Genomic DNA, 21,797 nt, shown 5'->3' with positions numbered 1-21,797 from the left:
TTTTCAAATCAATTTTTTTCAAGTTTTCAAAGTTTTTCAAAATCAAATCTTTTTCAAATCAAATCTTTTCAATCAAATGTTTTCAAAACCAATTTCTTTCCTTTTTCAAAGATACTTGCTAACAATTAATGATTTGATTGAACATTTCAAGTATGCTGCCTTTTCTGTTGAGAGAGGTTTAATGTTTGAATCATATCTTTTCTTGTTAGGCAAGTCATTAATTTTTAAAATCAAATCTTTTTAAAATTGTTTTCAAATCATATCTTTTCAATCATATCTCTTTAAAACCATAACTTTTCAATCATATCTTTTTAATCACATATTTTTCAAAATAGTTTTCAATTATATCTTTTTAACTTCTAATTTCAAAATCTTTTTCAAAAATTACTTGATTTCTTTCCCACTCTTGGTTTTCGAAAATCAATTAAAATTTTTCAAAATGTTTTTAAAATCTTTTTAACTTAATTTTCGAAAAATCCCTTCCCCTCTTCTCACATCCTTCTATTTATGGAGTACCACTCCTCCTCAATGCACAATTCGAACTCTATCTCACTAAGTTCGAATTCTCTACTTCTTCTTTCTATTTCTCTTTTCCTCTGACACCTCAAGGAATCTCTATACTGTGACATAGAGGATTCCACATTTTCTTGTTCTCTTCTCTTTCATATGAGCAGGAACAAAGACAAAGGCATTCTTGTTGAAGCTGACCCTGAACCTGAAAGGACCTTGAAGCGAAAGCTAAGAGAAGCTAAGGCACAATTCTCTATAGAGGACCTAACCGAATTCTTCAAAGAAGAAGAACCCATGGCAGCCGAAAACAACAACAATGCAAGGAAGGTGCTGGGTGACTTTACTGCACCTACTCCCGACTTCTATGGGAGAAGCATCTCTATCCCTGCCATTGGAGCAAACAACTTTGAGCTTAAGCCTCAATTAGTTTCTCTAATGCAACAGAATTGCAAGTTCCATGGACTTCCATTGGAAGATCCTCATCAGTTTTTAGCTGAATTCTTGCAAATCTGTGACACGGCCAAGACCAATGGGGTTGACCCTGAGGTCTACAGACTTATGCTATTCCCTTTTGCTGTAAGAGACAGAGCTAGAATATGGTTGGACTTACAACCTAAGGACAGCCTGAACTCTTGGGAAAAGCTAGTCAATGCCTTCTTGGCAAAGTTCTTTCCACCTCAAAAATTGAGTAAGCTTAGAGTGGAAGTCCAAACCTTCAGACAGAAGGAAGGAGAATCCCTCTATGAAGCTTGGGAAAGATACAAACAATTGATCAGAAAATGTCCTTCTGACATGCTTTCTGAATGGAGCATCATAGGTATTTTCTATGATGGTCTATCTGAACTATCCAAGATGTCTTTGGATAGCTCTGCTGGAGGATCTCTTCATTTGAAGAAGACGCCTGCAGAAGCTCAAGAGCTCATTGAAATGGTTGCAAATAACCAATTCATGTATACTTCTGAAAGAAATCCTGTGAACAATGGGACAAATCAGAAGAAAGGAGTTCTTGAGATTGATACTCTGAATGCCATTCTGGCTCAGAATAAAATATTGACTCAACAAGTCAATTTGATTTCTCAAAGTCTGTCTGGAATGCAAAATGCACCAAGCAGTACTAAGGATGCTTCATCTGAAGAAGAAGCTTATGATCCTGAGAACCCTTCAATGGAAGAGGTCAATTACATGGGAGAACCCTATGGAAACACCTATAATTCTTCATGGAGAAATCATCCAAATTTCTCATGGAAGGATCAACAGAGACCTCAACAAGGTTTCAACAACAATAATGGTGGAAGAAACAGGTTTAGCAATGGCAAGCCTTTTCCATCATCTTCTCAGCAACAGACAGAGAATTCTAAGCAGAACCCCTCTGACTTAGCAACCATGGTCTCTGATCTAATCAAAACCACTCAAAGTTTCATGACTGAAACAAGGTCCTCCATTAGGAATTTGGAGGCACAAGTGGGACAGCTGAGCAAGAAAATTACTGAACTCCCTCCTAGTACTCTTCCAAGTAATACAGAAGAAAATCCAAAAGGAGAGTGCAAGGCCATCAACATGGCCGAATTTGGAGAGGAAGGAGAGGAAGTGAACGCCACTGAGGAAGACCTCAATAGGCGTGCACTGACCTCCAATGAGTTCCCTAATGAGGAACCATGGGAATCTGAGGCTCAAAATGAGACCATAGAGATTCCACTGGGCTTACTTCTACCATTCATGAGCTCTGATGAGTATTCTTCCTCTGAAGAGGATGAGTATGTCACTGAAGAGCAAGTTGCTAAATACCTTGGAGCAATCATGAAGCTAAATGACAAGTTATTTGGAAATGAGACTTGGGAGGATGAATCCCCTTTGCTCGCCAAAGAACTGGATGACTTGTCTAGGCAGAAACTACCTCAAAAGAGACAAGATCCTGGGAAGTTTTCAATACCTTGTACCACAGGCACCATGACCTTCAAGAAGGCTCTGTGTGACTTAGGGTCAAGTGTAAACCTCATGCCTCTCTCTGTAATGGAGAAGCTAGGGATTTTTGAGGTACAAGCTGCAAGAATCTCACTAGAGATGGCAGAAAACTCAAGAAAACAAGCTTATGGACTTGTAGAGGATGTTCTGGTAAAAGTTGAAGACCATTACATCCCTACTGATTTCATAGTCCTAGAGACTGGGAAATGCATGGATGAATCCATCATCCTTGGCAGACCCTTCCTAGCCACAGCAAAGGCTGTGATTGATGTTGACAGAGGTGAACTGATCATTCAAGTGAATGAAGAATCCTTTGTGTTTAAGGCTCAAAGATATCCTTCTGTCACCATGGAGAGGAAGCATGAAGAGCTTCTCTCAAAACAGAGTCAAACAGAGCCCTCACAGTCAAACTCTAAGTTTGGTGTTGGGAGGCCACAACCAAACTCTAAGTTTGGTGTTGAACCCCCACATTCAAACTCTAAGTTTGGTGTTGGGAGGTTCCCACATTGCTCTGAGTATCTGTGAGGCTCCATGAGAGCCCTCTGTCAAGCTATTGACATTAAAGAAGCGCTTGTTGGGAGGCAACCCAATGTTATATTTTATCTATTTCCCTTTGTTATTTTATGTTTTTTTGTAGGTTGATGATCATAAGAAGTCACAAAATCAATTGAAAAAGCAAAAACAGAATGAAAAACAGGAAGAAAAATAGCACACCCTGGAGGAAGAACCTACTGGCGTTTAAACACCAGTAAGGCTAGCAGGTGGGCATTTAACGCCCAGTCTGGCACCATTCTGGGCGTTTAACGCCAGAAAGGGGCACCAGACTGGCGTTAAATGCCAGGAAAGGGCAAGAACCTGGTGTTAAATGCCAGAAATGGGCACCAGCCCGGCGTTTAACGCCAGAATTGGCTAAAAATGCAATTTTGCATGCCATTTGGTGCAGGGATGACTTTTCCTTGACACCTCAGGATCTGTGGACCCCACAGGATCCCCACCTACCCCACCACCCTCTCTCTTCTTCTTCACCCATTCACCAATCACCTCTAACACCTCTTCCCCAAAAACCCTTCACCTATCAAATCCCATCTTTCTCTTCACCACTCACATCCATCCTTCATAAAACCCCACCCACCTCACCATTCAAATTCAAACCACTTTCCCTCCCAAACCCACCCATACATGACCGAACCATGAGCCCCCCCTCTCCTATATAAACCCTTCTTCACCCCTTCATTTTCACACAACCTAAACACCACTTCTCCCCCTCTTTGGCCGAACACAAAGCCATTCCCTTCTTCCTTATTTCTTCTTCTTCTACTCTCTTCTTTCTTCTTTTGCTCGAGGACGAGCAAACCTTTTAAGTTTGGTGTGGTAAAAGCATTGCTTTTTGTTTTTCCATAACCATTTATGGCATCCAAGGCCGGAGAAACCTCTAGAAAGAGGAAAGGGAAGGCAAAAGCTTCCACCTCCGAGTCATGGGAGATGGAGAGATTCATCTCAAGGGTGCATCAAGACCACTTCTATGAAGTTGTGGCCTTGAAGAAGGTGATCCCCGAGGTCCCTTTTTCACTCAAAAAGAGTGAATATCCGGAGATCCGACATGAGATCTGAAGAAGAGGTTGGGAAGTTCTTACCAACCCCATTCAACAAGTCGGAATCTTAATGGTTCAAGAGTTCTATGCCAATGCATGGATCACCAAGAACCATGATCAAAGTGTGAACCCGGATCCAAAGAATTGGCTTACTATGGTTCGGGGGAAATACTTGGATTTTAGTCCGAAAAATGTGAGGTTAGCATTCAACTTGCCCATGATGCAAGGAGATGAACATCCTTACACTAGAAGGGTCAACTTTGATCAAAGGTTGGACCAAGTCCTCATAGACATCTGTGAAGAGGGCGCCCAATGGAAGAGAGATTCAAGAGGGAAGCCGGTTCAATTGAGAAGGCATGACCTCAAGCCCGTGGCTAGAGGATGGTTGGAGTTTATCCAACGCTCAATCATTCCCACTAGCAACCGGTCCGAAGTTACTCTAGACCGGGCCATCATGATCCATAGCATCATGATTGGAGAAGAAGTGGAAGTTCATGAGGTTATAGCCCAAGAACTCTATAAGGTGGCGGACAAGTCCTCCACCTTGGCAAGGTTAGCCTTTCCTCACCTCATTTGTCACCTCTGTTATTCAGTTGGAGTTGACATAGAGGGAGACATCCTCATTGATGAGGACATGCCCATCACTAAGAAAAGGATGGAGCAAACAAGAGACCCCTCTCATCATGAGATCCCTGAGATGCCTCAAGGGATGCACTTTCCTCCACAAGACTATTGGGAGCAACTGAACACCTCCCTAGGAGAATTGAGTTCCAACATGGGACAACTAAGGGTGGAGCACCAAGAACATTCCATCCTCCTCCATGAAATTAGAATCATGAGAGAGGAGCAACAAAGACAAGGAAGAGACATTGAGGAGCTCAAGCACTCCATAAGACCTTCAAGAGGAAGAACAAGCCGCCATCACTAAGGTGGACCCGTTCTTTAATCTCCTTGTTCTTTATTTTCTTATTTTTCGAAAATTGTGCTTTATGTTTGTCCATGTTTGTGTCTTATGATCATTAGTGTCTTAGTGTCTATGCCTTAAAGTTATGAATGTCTTATGAATCCATCAACTTTCTTAAATAAAAAAAAAATGTTCTTAATTGAAAAAAGAGAAGAATTGCATGAATTTTGAATTTTATAACAGATTAATTACTGTGATGTGGTGGCAACACTTTTGTTTTCTGAATGTATGCTTAAACAGTGCATATGTCTTTTGAATTTGTGGTTCATGAATGTTGGCTCTTGAAAGAATGATGAAAAAGGAGACATGTTACTGAGGATCTGAAAAATCTTAAAAATGATTCTTGAAGCAAGAAAAAGCAGTGAATACAAAAAAAAAAAGAGAGAGAGAAGGAGAAAAACGAAAAAAAAGAAACGAAAAAAAAAGAAGGAAAGAAAAAGAAAGAAATAAAGTTGTGATCCAAGGCAAAAAGAGTGTGCTTAAGAACCCTGGACACCTCTAATTGGGGACTCTAGCAAAGCTAAGTCACAATCTGAAAAGGTTCACCCAATTATGTGTCTGTGGCATGTATGTATCCGGTGGTAATACTGGAAAACAGAGTGCTTTGGGCCACGGCCAAGACTCATAAAGTAGCTATGTTCAAGAATCATCATACTTAACTAGGAGAATCAATAACACTATCTGGATTCTGAGTTCCTAAAGAAGCCAATCATTCTGAATTCCAAAGGATAAAGTGAGATGCCAAAACTATTCAGAGGCAAAAAGCTAAAAGCCCCGCTCATCTAATTAATACTGATCTTCATAGATGTTTTTGGAGTTCATTGCATATTCTCTTTTTTTTATCTTATTTGATTTTCAGTTGCTTGAGGACAAGCAACAATTTAAGTTTGGTGTTGTGATGAGCGGATAATTTGTACGCTTTTTGGCATTGTTTTTAGTATGTTTTTAGTAGTTTTAGTTGAGTTTTTAGTATATTTTTATTAGTTTTTAGTTAAAATTCACTTTTCTGGACTTTACTATGAGTTTGTGTGTTTTTCTGTGATTTCAGGTATTTTCTGGCTAAAATTGAGGGACCTGAGCAAAAATCTGATTCAGAGACTGAAAAGAACTGCAGATGCTGTTGGATTCTGACCTCCCTGCACTCGAAGTGGATTTTCTGGAGCTACAGAAGCCCAATTGGCGCGCTCTTAACGGCGTTGGAAAGTAGACATCCTGGGCTTTCCAGCAATATATGATAGTCCATACTTTGCCCAAGATTTGATGGTCCAAACCGGCGTTCAAAGTCACCTTCAGAATTCCCAGCGTTAAACGCCGGAACTGGCACCAAAGTGGGAGTTAAACGCCCAAACTGGCACAAAAGCTAGCGTTTAACTCCAAGAAGAGTCTCTACACGAAAATGCTTCAATGCTCAGCCCAAGCACACACCAAGTGGGCCCGAAAGTGGATTTTTATGTCATTTACTCATCTTTGTAATTCTTAGGCTACTAGTTCTCTATAAGTAGGACCTTTTACTATTGTATTAGAGAGCTTTTGATCATGTTTTTATGATTGAACCCACTTTGGGAGGCTGGCCATTCGGCCATGCCTAGACCTTGTTCTTATGTATTTTTAACGGTGGAGTTTCTACACACCATAGATTAAGGTGTGGAGCTCTGCTGTACCTCGAGTATTAATGCAATTACTATTGTTCTTCTATTCAATTCAGCTTGTTCTTGTTCCAAGATATTCATTCACACTCAAGAACATGATGAATGTGATGATTATGTGACGCTCATCATCATTCTCACTTATGAACAAGTGACTGACAACCACTCTGTTCTACAAGCAACAAGGCTCTAATGTTTATCTCTTGGATTTCTGATACACGATGCATGGTTGATCGCCTGACAACCGAGTGCTAGCCTGACAAATGAGCCAGCCATTCCGTGAGATCAGAGTCTTCGTGGTATAGGCAAGAACTGATGGCGGCATTCAAGAGAATCCGGAAGGTCTAACCTTGTCTGTGGTATTCTGAGTAAGATTCAATGATTGAATGACTGTGACGTGCTTCAAACTCCTGAGGGCGGGGCGTTAGTGACAGACGCAAAAGAATCAATAGATTCTATTCCGGCCTGATCAAGAACCGACAGATGGATAGCCGTGCCGTGACAGGGTGCGTTGAACATTTCCACTGAGAGGATGGGAGGTAGCCACTGACAACGGTGAAACCCTTGCATAAGCTTGCCATGGAAAGGAGTAAGAAGGATTGGATGAAGACAGTAGGAAAGCAGAGAGACGGAAGGGACAAGCATCTTCATACGCTTATCTGAAGCTCTCACCAATGATATACATAAGTATCTCTATCTTTATCTTTATGTTTTATTCATATATCACCCATACCCATTTGAGTCTGCCTGACTAAGATTTACAAGGTGACCATAGCTTGCTTCATACCAACAATCTCCGTGGGATCGACCCTTACTCGCGTAAGGTTTATTACTTGGACGACCCAGTGCACTTGCTGGTTAGTTGTGCAAAGTTGTGTATATGCCATGGTATTGAGCACCAAGTTTTTGGGGCCATTACTAGGGATTATTTGAGTTGTGAAAAGTAGTGATCACAATTTCGCACACCAGGTATCTGATAAACTGCTATCTTACAGTTTATTTTATACTGAATTGAGTAAATTTTATCCATTATTCTCACACTTATTCATAGAATTCACATGTTTTACATTTTCCATCCTAATTTTATACTATGATTGAAAACATGCTTCTTTGGCCTTAAATTTGCTAATTTTAATCCTTTCTTATTACCACTCGATGCTGTGATATATTTGCTGAGTGTTTTCAGAGTTTACAGGGCAGGAATGGCTTAGAGGATGGAAAGAAAGCATGCAAAAGTGGAAGGAATATAGGAAATTGAAGGAATTGCTAAGCTGTCAATCCTGACCTCTTCGTACTAAATCAATCATAACTTGAGCTACAGAGGTTCGAATGAGGCGATTTTAGTTACGTTAGAAAGCTAACATCTGGGGCTTCAAAATGATAAGCAATTTGTCATAGTTGCCTTGCAGTTAGATGACATGCACATGTGGTATGATGCGTATGTGTGACTAGTGCGGCAGACAAGCGACGCGTACGCGTGGGCGACGTGTACGCATGACCAGGATTTTGTCAAGCAACGTGTACGCATGGGCGACGCGTATGCATGACAAAGCGTCATGTGCTATAGATATCAGAACATGCTGAGGGCAATTTCTGGACTTGTTTTGGCCCAGCTCCAAACCCGAAAATACAGATTAGAGGCTACAGAGTGGAAGAATCAATGATTCACATTTTCATTCATAATTTTTAGATTTTAGATATAGTTTTCTACAGAGAGAGGCTCTCTCTAGGTTTTAGGGTTTTTAGGTTTAGCTTTTATCAAATTCAGATTTCTACCCTGCTTTTATTTAGTTTTCTTCTACTTTTATTTGTTCTAGTACTTTGGTTTATTTACTTCTATCATTGATTCCTTTATGTTGCCAATTTAGTTTATGAACTCTTATGTTTCCTTTGATCCATGTTACTGCAATTTATGTTTCCATATTTATGATTGCTTCCTTTAATTTGTTGTTATTGTTCTCTCTTACAATCCTTAGTTTTAGATTTTGCTATGTCTTGTTAATTTTCTATGTCTTTATTTTATGCCTTCCAAATGTTTGATAAAATGCTTGGTTGGATTTTAAATTAGATTTTTATGTTCTTAACTTGGATTAATCAATTAGAGACTCTTGAGTTATCAAAACTCATTTGTTGATTGGTAATTGAAGATTGCCGGTTAGCTTGAACTTCACCAAAGCTAGTCTCTCACTTGAGTTGACTTAGACTTGTGAACTCAAGTTAATTGTATGCACTTGACCTTCCTCAATTGGTTAGAGGTTAACTAAGTGAAGGCAACTCGCATTTACCATCACAATTGACAATGATAATAAGGATATAACTTCTAATTATCAGTCCTTGCTAAGATCTTTCTTAGTTACTAATTTATTTTCTTGTTATTTACATACCTTGTTTATTAAACTCAAAACCCAAAAAGATACAATCTCATAACCAATAATAAACTATACTTTCCTGTAATTCCTTGAGAGACAACCCAAGGTTTAATACTTCGGTTAATTTTATTGGGTTTGCTTAAGTGACAAACAATTTAAATATTGATTGAGGTTTAACTATCAGTTTAGAACTATACTTGCAACATGATATTTTTGTGAAATTCTTTACCGACGTTTTTCTCTGTCAAATTTTTGGCGCCGTTGTCGGGGAATTGCAAATGTGTGCCTTATTATTGGTTATTGTGAATATGTTTGCCTTTTGTTTCTTTGTTAGTTTTTGCTAGTTTTAGGAGTTTATTTTCATTAGTTGTTATTAGTATTCGTTTTTATTTTCTCTTGTTACTATGAATTCTCACCCCTTTGGCTATGAGTTTGGTTCAAATTATGTTGTAAGGAATGGAAGTTACAATGAGAATGTACATCAAGGTTGGGACAATCAAAGGTGGGAGGAACCTCAAGCTTATGATCAACCATTTTGGCAACAACCCCCACCAACATACTATGAGTAAGAGCCATTCCAAGATACATATCAATCCAATAGCTATGGTGGACCCCCTTGTAGTTACCAACAAGTCCCACCATATGCCTATGAATCCCCTCCTTAACATAGTTTTGAACCACTGTACTCACAAGCCCCATGTTACCAAACACCGCCATATGACCCTAATCCTTACCCACCATACCAACTACCTTATGAGCCAAATAAACTGTACATAAAACCACCCCAATTCCAACCCAATTACTCCCAAGAACCACCACCTCAATATACACCACCTCTAATATATGTGAACTTTCAACCACAATATGATCCTAATTATGCTAGCCAAGCAGAGCAAGAGCCAAGGGATGATTTTTAGGAAGCAATGGATCGACTTCAAGCAACCATCCATCAAATGAAGCGAGAGGAAAGCCAAAAAGCACACGAAGCTCTCATGGCTAACAAATCTCAACTTGAGAACGAGGAACTGGATTATGTTGTGCAACAAGTGGAAAAGATGGAGAGTGTTGAACCGCCACATCCTTATCATGATGAACCACTCTCTTATCATGAACCCTTCCTCCCAAGTAATGAACCCTCATATCCACCCCCAAACTCTAATGGATGACACCCTTGGTGTTCTTATTCAAGAGCAAAGAGAAATGCAAAGGACGACACTAGAGTTCATAGCTACCTTGACCGAGGTAGTAGGTAATTTAGCTTCACTGCACCTCAACACTCAAAGTACTCTCATGGTCGCATATGGAGAATCTAATGAGGAGCATAGCATGAAGGAGAAACTAGAAATGCTGGTGGAAAGTGAGGAATCTGACTTTGTATTGGAACAATTGGAGGAAGCCGTACTTGTTGAAGAGGAAGAAGTAGTTGAAGACTTAGGAGATACTGAACCTCCATGGGAATCTAGAGTTGTAGAGTATTCCTCCAAGAAGCTTGAATTTGATGTTAAGGAGACTAGTGCACAACCTCCAAGGCATATTCTCTATGAAGAATTGGATGGAATAGATCAAGAGGCGAGTTCCCTTGTTGATGATGATCATGAATCAAGCCCTCCTAGTGATAAATGTGCATCTGCAAATGAACTCCTTGAGTTTGAAGAATCCTCTCCAATTGAGATGGAGAATGATGTGGAGGTGGAAGTCCTTCGAAAAGGATGGACGGGAGTTGAATATGCTTTGTCAAGATCATTAGAGACTTCTCTACCTAGATGGCCATCTACTCCTTCATTTGAATGGGTAAAACTTATCTCTATTAGCTTTACTGTCCTACTTGAGTATGGTATTCTTGAAACAGATGGTCAACTTAGGAGGCTTTATGGAATGAAGCATAAGAGAAGGATGTTTAGCGGTTGGAGTTGCAAATCAAGACTCATTAAGGTTGATATTCCAAGAGCTAGATGCAAGGATTGGTTTAGTGCCTATTCGAATGAGTCTAAGAGAAGAGTTTGGTACTTCATTGAGAATTCTGATTGCTTGCCACCCGGTTGAAGCAATGATGATCTACTTAAAGACGGGTGTAGAAACAAGATTTGGGATCCCGGCATACAAGAGAATCAACTTTGGGAGCTCAAAACATGTGAAGAACTTCATCAAGGCTTAATGAATTTATTTGGAAATGTTGGAGCTTATTGGAAGTCCAAGCATTGGTGAAAGTTTCAAGAGGAGTTCAAGCACAAGCCACCATGACAAGGAGCTCACCAAATGTCCAACTTAAGGACTTTAACTAAAAGTGCTAGGTGAGAGACACCCCACCATGGTAAATTCTTTCTATTTTTCTTTTATTTCTATTAGTAATAAGTTGAATTTTTATTTTTAATTAAGTTTATTTAGTTTAAGTTGTGATCCAGCTTGTTTAATAATGTTTAAATCTATTCTAGTAGATTTTTAGATTCTCAATCAGTCTAAAACAAAAAAAGAGGGGGATGTGACGCATATGCGTGACCCACGCGTACGCTCGATATGAATTTCACTCTCTAGTAGAATGAACAGAGAGTTGCGCTGGAACTGTGTGGGAAGGGCGCCAGGCGCATAGCCCACCCCATGCGTACGCGTCACTTAGCCATTTCATCTTTCCACGAGTATGCATGGGCAACGCTTACGCGTCGCTTCCTTATTCTGCAACCCACGCGTACGCGTGGGTGACGCTTACGCGTCGCTTCCTGATTCCATTCTTCTTATTTTTTCTCTCCTTTCTTCTTCTTTCTTCTCTCATTCTTCTTTCTTTCTACCTTTCTTCTTCTCTCTTCTTCCTTTCTTACTTTCTTCTTTTCCCTCTCTTTAAAAATAATAATAATAATAATAAAATAATAATAAATAAATTAATTAATTAAAAAAAACATATTTTATTTTTTCCGTCTTTCATTTTCTTTTGTTTATTGCATTTACATACTTTTATTCATTGCATATTAATTTTGTTTTTATAGTTTGTTCTTATTTTCTTTTCTAAGTTTCTTATTTTAACATTGTTGTTGAATTCTCTTACTCAATTGTTAAGAATTTCTTAGATTATTTTGGTGCGTCTTGATTTGTTTGGTATTGTTGGGTGATGAAATCTTTTAAATCAATGCTTAATCCTTTATGACTCTTGTGTTCTTTGTGCATTGATATGAACTCATATTGTCTTTCATGACCCACTCTTTCTTGTTTGAACTTGATGCTCAACATGCTCTTTATGTCATTTACTTATGCTTTGATTTTACTCTTGCATCAAGTGTAGTGATATGCCTTAGTTTATATTGTTTTCTCACTTGCATGTTGTAGCTACCATGTAGTTGAGAACCTTTGGCATTAGCCCTCCTATATTTTATCTGTTTTTATATCTTTGTTTGTGGATTATTCCTCTTCATTTTTCTCTTCTTTCAAGATGGCCATCAAGAAGGGAAACGAAAAACTTCTAAATGGGGCAATAAACAAGTCATCCGCACCATCTTTTGAGGAAAGCTCATCATTTGTAATAACCCATCCACTTGCACATCTTTGCATGCACCGAGGACAGTGCAATCTTTAAGTGTGGGGAGGTTGATACCGACTTCCGTGGGTTAGTTACTTTCTTTCCGTCGCCAATGTTTAATTTTCTTTGTTAGTTAGTTGTTGCATTGCATAATATATTGCATGTGTAGTTAATTGCTTGCATTTATGTACTACTTGGTTGAAACGATGAATTCTTTTCCAAAAAATTGTTTTAAAGCATTTCACTAATTTTAATTAAAATTTTTGTTAAACTTGCTTGAAGAAATTTATTTTAGAACATGGTTTAGAGCTTGAACACACAAAACCAGTGAGATTTTAAACCTATTTGATTGGTTGCATCTTACCAACCAATATATTTTGTTTTGGTGTGTGTTGTTCTCTCTAAAATTGTGATATTTGTCTTGCTTGATTCTATATTTCTATTATTTGATGTATGCATGCACTTATGTGATTGAGGCCATATTTCACTAAGCTTACATACCCATATGGCCTTACCCTTTTATTATCCTTTGCAAACCAATATTGAGTCTTTTTAACCCCATTTATTCTTTACTTTAACTCATCACTAACTCTAAGCGAAAAACAATAATGTCCTTAATTTGAATCTTTGGTTAGCTTAGACTAGTGAGAGTACTCATGACTTAAGTGTGGGAAAATTGAGTTTGGTAACATTTGGTTTGGGAATTGAGTATGTTAGACTTTTTTGTGAAAATATAAAAAAGAATGTTGAGGACATGTTCATGCATTCAATACCTTAATCATATGCATTGAAAAAAAGAAAAAAAAGAAAAAAAAGAGCAAATAATAAAAAGGGGACAAAATGCCCCAAAGTAAATAGTGATAGCAATGCATATGTACTGTACTCAAAAATCGGATGCATGAATATGTGGAAAATATAGTTAATGAGTAGTTAGATTTTATATTCTGATTATATGGACTGTGTTAAGTTAGGTGGAAAGTTTAGGTTAATCAAGGGTTCCGATTTTAGTCCACTTAACCAAATACAATCCTACCTTGACCCTAACCCCATTACAATCCTTGAAAAGACCTCTTGATATGTGTATTTGTGCATTAATTTTTGTTGATTGGTAGAAGAAGAGCAAGACTTAGAAAGTAAGATTAGTAAAGAATTGAGAGAATCGAACCTTAAACACTTGAGTGATTATAGTGTATACACTTCCGGTGAAGGTTCGGTGCTCGATTCTTTGTTTCCGGCTTTCACGAGCTTTCTTCTTGCAAGTCTATTTGTACTTCATTTTATGATTTGAATCAGTGGAACCTATTTCATATTTGTTCTTGGAGAATTTGATTTACTTTTAACTAAGCAGGTAGAATCATTTTTGCATGTAGTTGCATTCATATATATAGGTTGCATTTAATAAGTCTTACCATTCCTCTTCACTCTTATGGTTCTCTTGAGCTTAGCATGAGGACATGCTAATATTTGAAAGATTGATAAACCGCTATTTTACGGTTTATTTTGTACTAAATTGAGTGGATTTTATCCATTATTCTCATACTTATTCATAGAATTTGCATGTTTTACATTTTCCTTCCTAATTTTGTACTATGATTGAAAACATGCTTCTTTGGCCTTAAATTTGCTAATTTAATCCTCTCTTATTACCACTCGATGCCGTGATATGTTTGCTGAGTGTTTTTAGGATTTACAGGACAGGAATGGCTCAGAGGATGGAAAGGAAGCATGTAAAAGTGGAAGGAATACAAGAAATTGAAAGAATTGCTAAGCTATCAAGCCTGACCTCTTCGTACAAAATCGATCATAACTTGAGCTACAGAGATCCGAATGAGGCAGTTTTAGTTGCGTTGGAAAGCTAACATTCGGGGCTTCCAAATGATATGCAATTTGCCAAAGTTGCCTTGCAGTTAGGTGACGCGCACGTGTGGTATGATGCGTACGCATGGGCGACGCATACGCGTGACTAGGTGTACGCGTGACAAAGTGTCACGTGCTACAGATATCAAAACACGCTGGGTGCGATTTCTGGACTTGTTTTGGTCCAGTTCTAAACCCGAAAACACATATTAGAGGCTGCAGAGTAAGGGAATCAATGATTCACATTTTCATTCATAATTTTTAGGTTTTCGATGTAATTTTCTAGAGATAGGAGGCTCTCTCCTCTCTCTAGGTTTTAGGATTTTTAGGTTTAGCTTTTCTCAAATTCAGATTTCTACCTCGCTTTTATTTAGTTTTTTTTCTACTTTTATTTATTCTAGTACTTTGCTTTGTCTACTTCTATTATTAATTCCTTTATGTTGCCAATTTAGTTTATGAACTCTTATATTTTCTTTGATCCATGTTAATGCAATTTATGTTTCTATATTTATGATTGCTTCTTTTAATTTGTTGTTATTGTTCTCTCTTGCAATTCTTAGTTTTAGATTTTGCTATGTCTTGTTAATTTTTTATGTCTTTATTTTATGCCTTCCAAGTGTTTGATAAAATGTTTGGTTGGATTTTAAATTAAATTTTTACATTCTTAACTTGGATTGATCAATTAGAGACTCTTGAGTTTGGTCTTCAATTTTCATAATTATAACTCAGGGATAAGTATTTTTTTCGTCCCTAAGATTTAAGGTCAAAATCAAAATCGTCCCCGACCTTCTTTTGTTATTAAAATCATCTTCAATGTTACAAAACATTATAAAATCGTTCTTTTCTACTTCAATTTTATTTTTTTTACCAAATTACCCTTATTAAATAATAAAAATAATTAAAAAATTAAAACAAAACGTAACCCCCCCACCCCTCACCCCACTCCCGTAACCCCCCATCCCCTTCCTCATACCCCTCTCTTCAAAATCCCAACTTCAATTCCAACCTCAATTTTTCTTCTCTCTGTTTCTGCCGCCCTACTTATTCATTTCTAGGGTTTGCCGCCGCCGTCGCGTCGTCATCGGAGACCACGCCATCGCGTCGTCATCGGGAGGGGGACCCGCCGGTGCTGCTTCTTCTTCTGTGATTGCCTCTACTTCTTCTTCTGCCTCTTCTTTTTTTTGCTTCTGCTTGAACTTTTGCTTCTGCTTGAGTTTATGTTTCTGCTTGTGATTTTTTTATTTTTTTAATTTCTATTATTTTGCTATTTTTTGATCTAAAAACTGAAATTGTAGTTGATGATTATTGAATTATTGTTTAATCTGAATTTTTTGTTGATTTATTTTGTGAATGTTGTTGTTAATTTATTTGGGACTATTGTTGTTAGTGGAAAAAAAGTGTTGTGAGTAATGAATGGCTATGGTGGCAGTGGTGATGGTGGTGAGGAAAGGGAGAGTGAGGAGGTGCGAAGGAGAAGATGTGATGGCTATGTTGCTGTTAATTTAATTTCTTGCTTCTACCTTTTACTATGTTCTGTCTGCCTGGTAAAATAAAGAAGAGTGAGAAGCTGGAAGGGGATTGTAGAAGAGTGAGAAGAGGAAGGGGAGGAGGGGTGGGTGTCCTTCGACAGTGGTAATTGCCGTGGAGAAGGTGAGAAGAAGAGGGTGATGGTGAAGAGTAGAAGGAAGGGGATTGGGGGAGGGTGGGGGGAGAGACCAAAGAGATGCTGGGGAGTGGGTGGGGAGGGGTTTTTCTCTTTTTTTTTTAATATTATTTTTATTAATAATGAAGGATAATTTGGTCAAAACAATATAATTGAAGTAGAAAAGAACAATTTTATAACGTTTTGTAATGATGTGGATGATTTTAATAAGAAAAAAAGATCGGAGACGATTTTGATTTTGACATCAAACCTTAGGGACGAGAAAAGTACTTATCTCTTATAACTCAAGTTTGTCATTTAGTTACTATTTTAGTGAATAAAATATTAACATATATAAGAACCTAATAACTTGCCAACATTTTACTACTAAAGTATGAAACTCAATTTGACCTATTAATCAACAAAATTAGGTCATCTACGTTACGGGTGTTTTCGATGTAGTTTGGATTGAATGATTTTTTTTTTTAAAAAAAATTGATTTGATTCGATCCGATCCAATTTCAAACGATTTGAATTGGATTGAATTTACTATTTTTGTAAATTAAAAAAATTAAATATATAATAAGTATCAACATCAAATTTTAAATAACCAACAATGACATAACAAATCTTAACAACATCTTAAAAACCAACGATAACATTAATAAGATTATACGTTAGTTAAAAACCAATCTTTTCATTCGCTAAAATCGATCGCTATTCTGATAATTTCTTATAGTGTATCCATATCCTCGTTCTAGTCTATATAAACTGCGGTTGCCTCCCACAGTTAATCATTTCAACGTAATCTGTAACACCCCGACAACGGTTTATGAAGACCATCAAATGGCCATAATTCACGACACCTTTGCAGCGGTTTGGAAACATAATTCGTGGGACCTACCATGGTTTATGAAAAAAGATGAAATGTGCATAATTCGTGAAATGTGCATAATCCGCGGCACCCTACCGCGATTTACATGTAGACAATGAGGAACCAAGAAAATTTATGTTGAGGATGCAAAAATAATACACATTATTATCAAAAGATATATTAATTTAAATTTAATAAATAAAAGTGCATATTAATTATTCAAATACAAAAAAAAAAACAAAAATTACATTAGCCGCTAACTTTTTTTTTCGAATCTTGAAGGTACTTCTCTTCTTGTTTTCATATTTTGAAAATGTTAAATAATTGTTTCATTATCAACTTGATTGAATGTCTCTCTATATATGTAACCAAACAATCATTACTATTTTAAAATATATTTTTATTACTATTTTTAAAAACAAAAAATATATATATTCTAAATTAATAAATTGATCAATTGACTTTAGAAATTTATATGCAATATAATTACATATAATAAAATAGAACGAAAGATAAACAAATAAATATAAGGATCACTAAATTGAGAATAAAATAAAATATATAAATTCATGAAGAGAATAAAAAATTAGATTAATACATAAACTATAATTGCTTGAATTAAAATCTGTAATTGAAAATATCAAAAAGAGAAACAATGAAATTGAAAGATATATAGAATCATAAAGAGGTATATAAAAAAATAGAAGATTTAAAATTTACCTTTTGATAAAGAGAAGATAACCACTAAACAAAGAATAGAAAAAAAAGTTGAAAATATGTAACTGAGAAAAGAGGTTTAAGAGAATAAAGAAGTGGTAACGGCTGGAATTTGAGAATGGGAGAAGATTAAATTTGATTAGGTTAACTAATAGTCAAAATGATAAAAAGATAAAGTGAGTTTGGGACTTTAAATAATTGAGCTTAGTTTATTTGTAGTAGGATCATTTAAAATTTAAAATGAAAATATATTATATATGTTTTTTTTTAAATTAAAATGAGAGTGGGGGCAAGCGCCCCACTCTTGCCTTAACCAATTTGGATTGGTCAAGTAGTTAGCTCATTTGTCCGCTTCAAGTGTTAGAGCTTGGAATCTCGCCTTATGTATGCAATAACTTATTGGCTAATGACAAATCTTTAAATGAAATTTAGATCCGCGACAAATTAGTCATTAACCTATCAAATTGAAAAATACTGTGAGAATAAAAAAAATAAAGGAGCAAAATATAATACCATAATTTTAAAAGACTTCAGAGGAGGTCTTTGTAACTTTGCCTATGTCAAAAAGTACAAATACTCGCTTGTACTAATTAATATTCACTTAGGGATTAATTTGTTAAGAAAATTTTCATTCGATAACTAGTTTGTTCTTTGAGATTTATAACTATCATTTAGGTTGATTATTCCGTGATAGTTATATTAGATCGTTTAAGTGAGCTAATTTGGTCAATTCAATAAACTAAATTTTATAGAGGGCAAATGATACAAATAAAATAATTGGAGTTCATATTTATATAAATGCATCTAAAATTAGTTACATGCGTATCCTGATTATATTCTATGTAAACTGCAGCTGTCAACTGCAGTTAAGCATTTTAACATAATTTGCGACATTCCTATAGCAGTTTATGAACACCTTCGAATAGGCATAATTCGTAGCACCCTTGTAGCGGTTTAAGAACTTAATCCGTGGGACTCCTACCATAGTTTATGAATAAGATGAAATGTGTATAATACGTGGCACTCTACCGTGATTTACATGTAGAGGCATTATAAAATTGCGATAGCCAGTGACGGATTGCATACTTAAGTGTTTGAATTTAGTTTGGAGTTGAAAGGATTTGGAGGAGAATCATGTAACAGCGATACTCTGCGTAGGTGGGGTTGGAAGATCAAAATTGTCTGTACCAATTGAACGGGCAATCCCAACTAACACGCCACGTCTTGGAACGTGATGGTGCGCTCTCTGAACGGCATGTGGAAGGTGTGCGTCTTAGGACACCACCTCTCAATGAATGTGCTAACCAGAGGCTCATCCACCCAGAACTAATGAATTTTCAGCCTAACCAAATAATACAAACTAGCGGTTTTCAAATAAGATATGATCCGGTCATGTAGAGGCATATTCTGTTGCCTCCTAACACTATAAATATTAAATACACCTAGTCGGTTGTATCATACAAAAAACTTAAATTGGTACTAATCAAATTTTCATAGAAAAAAGGCTAACACCTAAATTATTTATAAATTAAGTAATTCACAGATAAAAGACTAACACATAAAGTAACAAAAAAATTAAATTGATACTAATCAAATTAAAAAAAACTAACACTTAAATTATTTATAATTAAATAATTAATAAATAAAAGACTAACACATAAATTAACCAAAAAATTAAATTGGTACTAATCAAATTTTAACAGATAAAAGACTAACATTTAAATTATTTATAAACAAGTAACATATAAAGAGAACAACATATAAATAACTAACCTCTTCATTGATGCTTCTTTCCATGTGAGCAACATCATTCAATCGGTACAGACGATTTTGTTCTTCCATGACCCTACCTCCACAGAGTATCGCTGTTATGTGATTCTCTTCTAAATCCTCTCAACTCCAAACTAAACTCAAACACTCAAATATGCAATCTGTTACTGGCTATCGTAGTTTTATAATGCCTCTACATGTAAATCACAGTAGAGTGCTGCGTATTATGCACTTTTCATCTTATTCATAAATTGTGATAGGAGTTCTACGGATTATGTTCCTAAATCGCTGCAAGAGTGTTGCAGATTATACTCATTCGAAGGTCTTCATAAACTGTTATAGAGATGCCGCAAATTATGTTAAAATGCTTAACCGCAGTTGACAGCTGCAGTTTATATAGAATATAATCAGGACACATATGTAACTAATTTCAAATTATTGCATTTATGTAAATATAAATTCCAATTATTCTATTCGTGTCATTTACCCTCTATAAAATTTAGTTTATTAAACAGACCAAATTAATTCCCTTAAGCGATCTGATCTAACTATCATGAAATAATCAACCTAAATGATAGTTATAAATCTTAAAGAACAAACTAGTTATCGAATGAAAATTCTTTTAACAAATTAAGCCTTAAGTGAATATTAATTAGTACAAGCAAGTATTTGTACTTTTTTGACACGGGCAAAGTTATAAAGACCTCATGTGAAGTCTTTTGAAATTATAATATTATATTTAGTTTCTTTATTCTCTCAGTATTTCTCAATTCGATAGGTTAATGACTAATTTATTGTAGATTTGAACTCTATTTAAAAATTTATCGTTGGTTAATAAATTACTGCATACATAAGATGAGATTCTAAGCTCTAACGTTTGAAGTGGACGATGAACTAACTACTTGACCAATCCAAATTGATTATGTGCCTTATCTTATTTAATATTATCACAACATACCTCTAACAATAACCCTTTATGTTCCCTTTAAAAACTTAGGTTAACATTTAAAAAGTGTTGCTGTAAGAATCATGCAGTTTGTGCAGCAGCTAAGAAGGCATTGAAATCTTCTCTGGCTTTCCTCAAACGAGGACTGATGCAGAATGCTGGGGAGGCAGGGCATGATGATTCCGGCGATGGCGACAGTGAAAACCGAACATGCCGAGGGGACCCATCTGATTTCCTACCACTCCCTCCTCTAGATGAACCATTTTTTAGTACCCCTTTGAGCTCTTTTTCAAAAGCAAAAGATGATGCACCACTAAATGGTGAATTCACATCATTGCCATTGATCAATTCCATTGGTAGATCAAAGTATGAACTCCTAGAGTGTGTTCTTACCTCAGGGACTTTTGCTACTCCAGAAGCCCAAGATCCACATTCAAATTCCTGCACTGAAACTGTTCTTGACATATTCATAGCACCACTTTGTGATTTTGATTCTGAACCATCTTCTTCTTCTTTTCTTGCCTTACAAGGCTTCAATAATTTAGCACCAAAACCTGGAAGGTACAAGCATAGAGAACTGCATCTAAAACCATCATCAGTAACTTGTTTCTTCTTCACACTCTTGGGACTTCTCTTAACAACTTCTGAGAATGTTTCATTATGATGATGTTCTTCCATTTCACTCAGTTTTGTTAGCCAATGATGATGATCAAGTTCATATGATGAGGGTGCTAGTGATCTTGTTTCATCACATGACTTGCTCTTCCTTAATTGAGCTTGTTCTTGTTCTTGTGATTCGTTGCTTTCGCCTTTCGAGATCTTCCGGGGGGTGAATCGTGGCGAGGAGGAGGCCGAATTGGGGAGACTGAGGCTCAAGAATCTAGGATTTGGAGGGTGTAACGGTGGAGGGTGCAAAATGGTGCTAGTTAAAATAGTAGAAGATTCTCTTAATGAACGAGGATCCACCACAATCTGTTTTTCTCGCTGCAAATTATTCTCACCTTCTTTGTTGGTGATTTCTAATCCTGCTTGCAAGGAAGCCATTCTTTCTTCTTTCTTTTTGTTTTTCAAGAATGATTCTTTCTTATGTGTTAGAAGATCAACATAGTTCACTACTTATAAAGAAGAGTCATATATAAGACAAATGGAAAGTGTGTCATGGGAGCATGTCATCTACATTAGTGATGAACATGTTCTAAGTCTACTATGGTTTAATAATTATATGTTTCTTTTTCACATAAGAAACTGATAACACTGGAGAATAACAAAGGTCAACTGCATCTTTATATATATAGCACATGCAGGACATGATGAATTAAATATAGTTCACAAGTTTAATTATAAACGTGCTGCCATCAACTCTACCATGTAGCTTTTCAAAGAGCTAGTTTAGTGGCTAGTTTTTGCATATATTGATTTGTTGTCCTTTAATTTTTCTTGTGT

General features: G+C 36.5%; 1 protein-coding gene and 1 non-coding gene across 2 annotated transcripts; both read right to left on the bottom strand.

The window, feature by feature from the left end:
• Nucleotides 1–1,200: 1,200 nt before the first annotated feature.
• On the bottom strand, nucleotides 1,201–1,308 carry LOC130977730 (small nucleolar RNA R71). Its single transcript, XR_009085409.1, has one exon. It is a non-coding gene; the product is annotated as a small nucleolar RNA R71 (small nucleolar RNA).
• Nucleotides 1,309–20,435: 19,127 nt separating this feature from the next.
• On the bottom strand, nucleotides 20,436–21,398 carry LOC130974770 (uncharacterized). Its single transcript, XM_057899624.1, has one exon. It carries the CDS (start codon nucleotides 21,396–21,398, stop codon nucleotides 20,436–20,438), a length of 963 nt encoding a protein of 320 aa, XP_057755607.1.
• Between the last annotated feature and the right edge of the window lie 399 nt (nucleotides 21,399–21,797).

Source organism: Arachis stenosperma, chromosome 4 (genome assembly GCF_014773155.1).
Source record: "Arachis stenosperma cultivar V10309 chromosome 4, arast.V10309.gnm1.PFL2, whole genome shotgun sequence".
In the NCBI taxonomy this organism is placed as follows: Eukaryota; Viridiplantae; Streptophyta; class Magnoliopsida; order Fabales; family Fabaceae; genus Arachis; species Arachis stenosperma.
The sequence above is the reverse complement of the archived record's forward strand: the minus strand, read 5'-3'. Positions and strand labels throughout refer to the sequence as shown.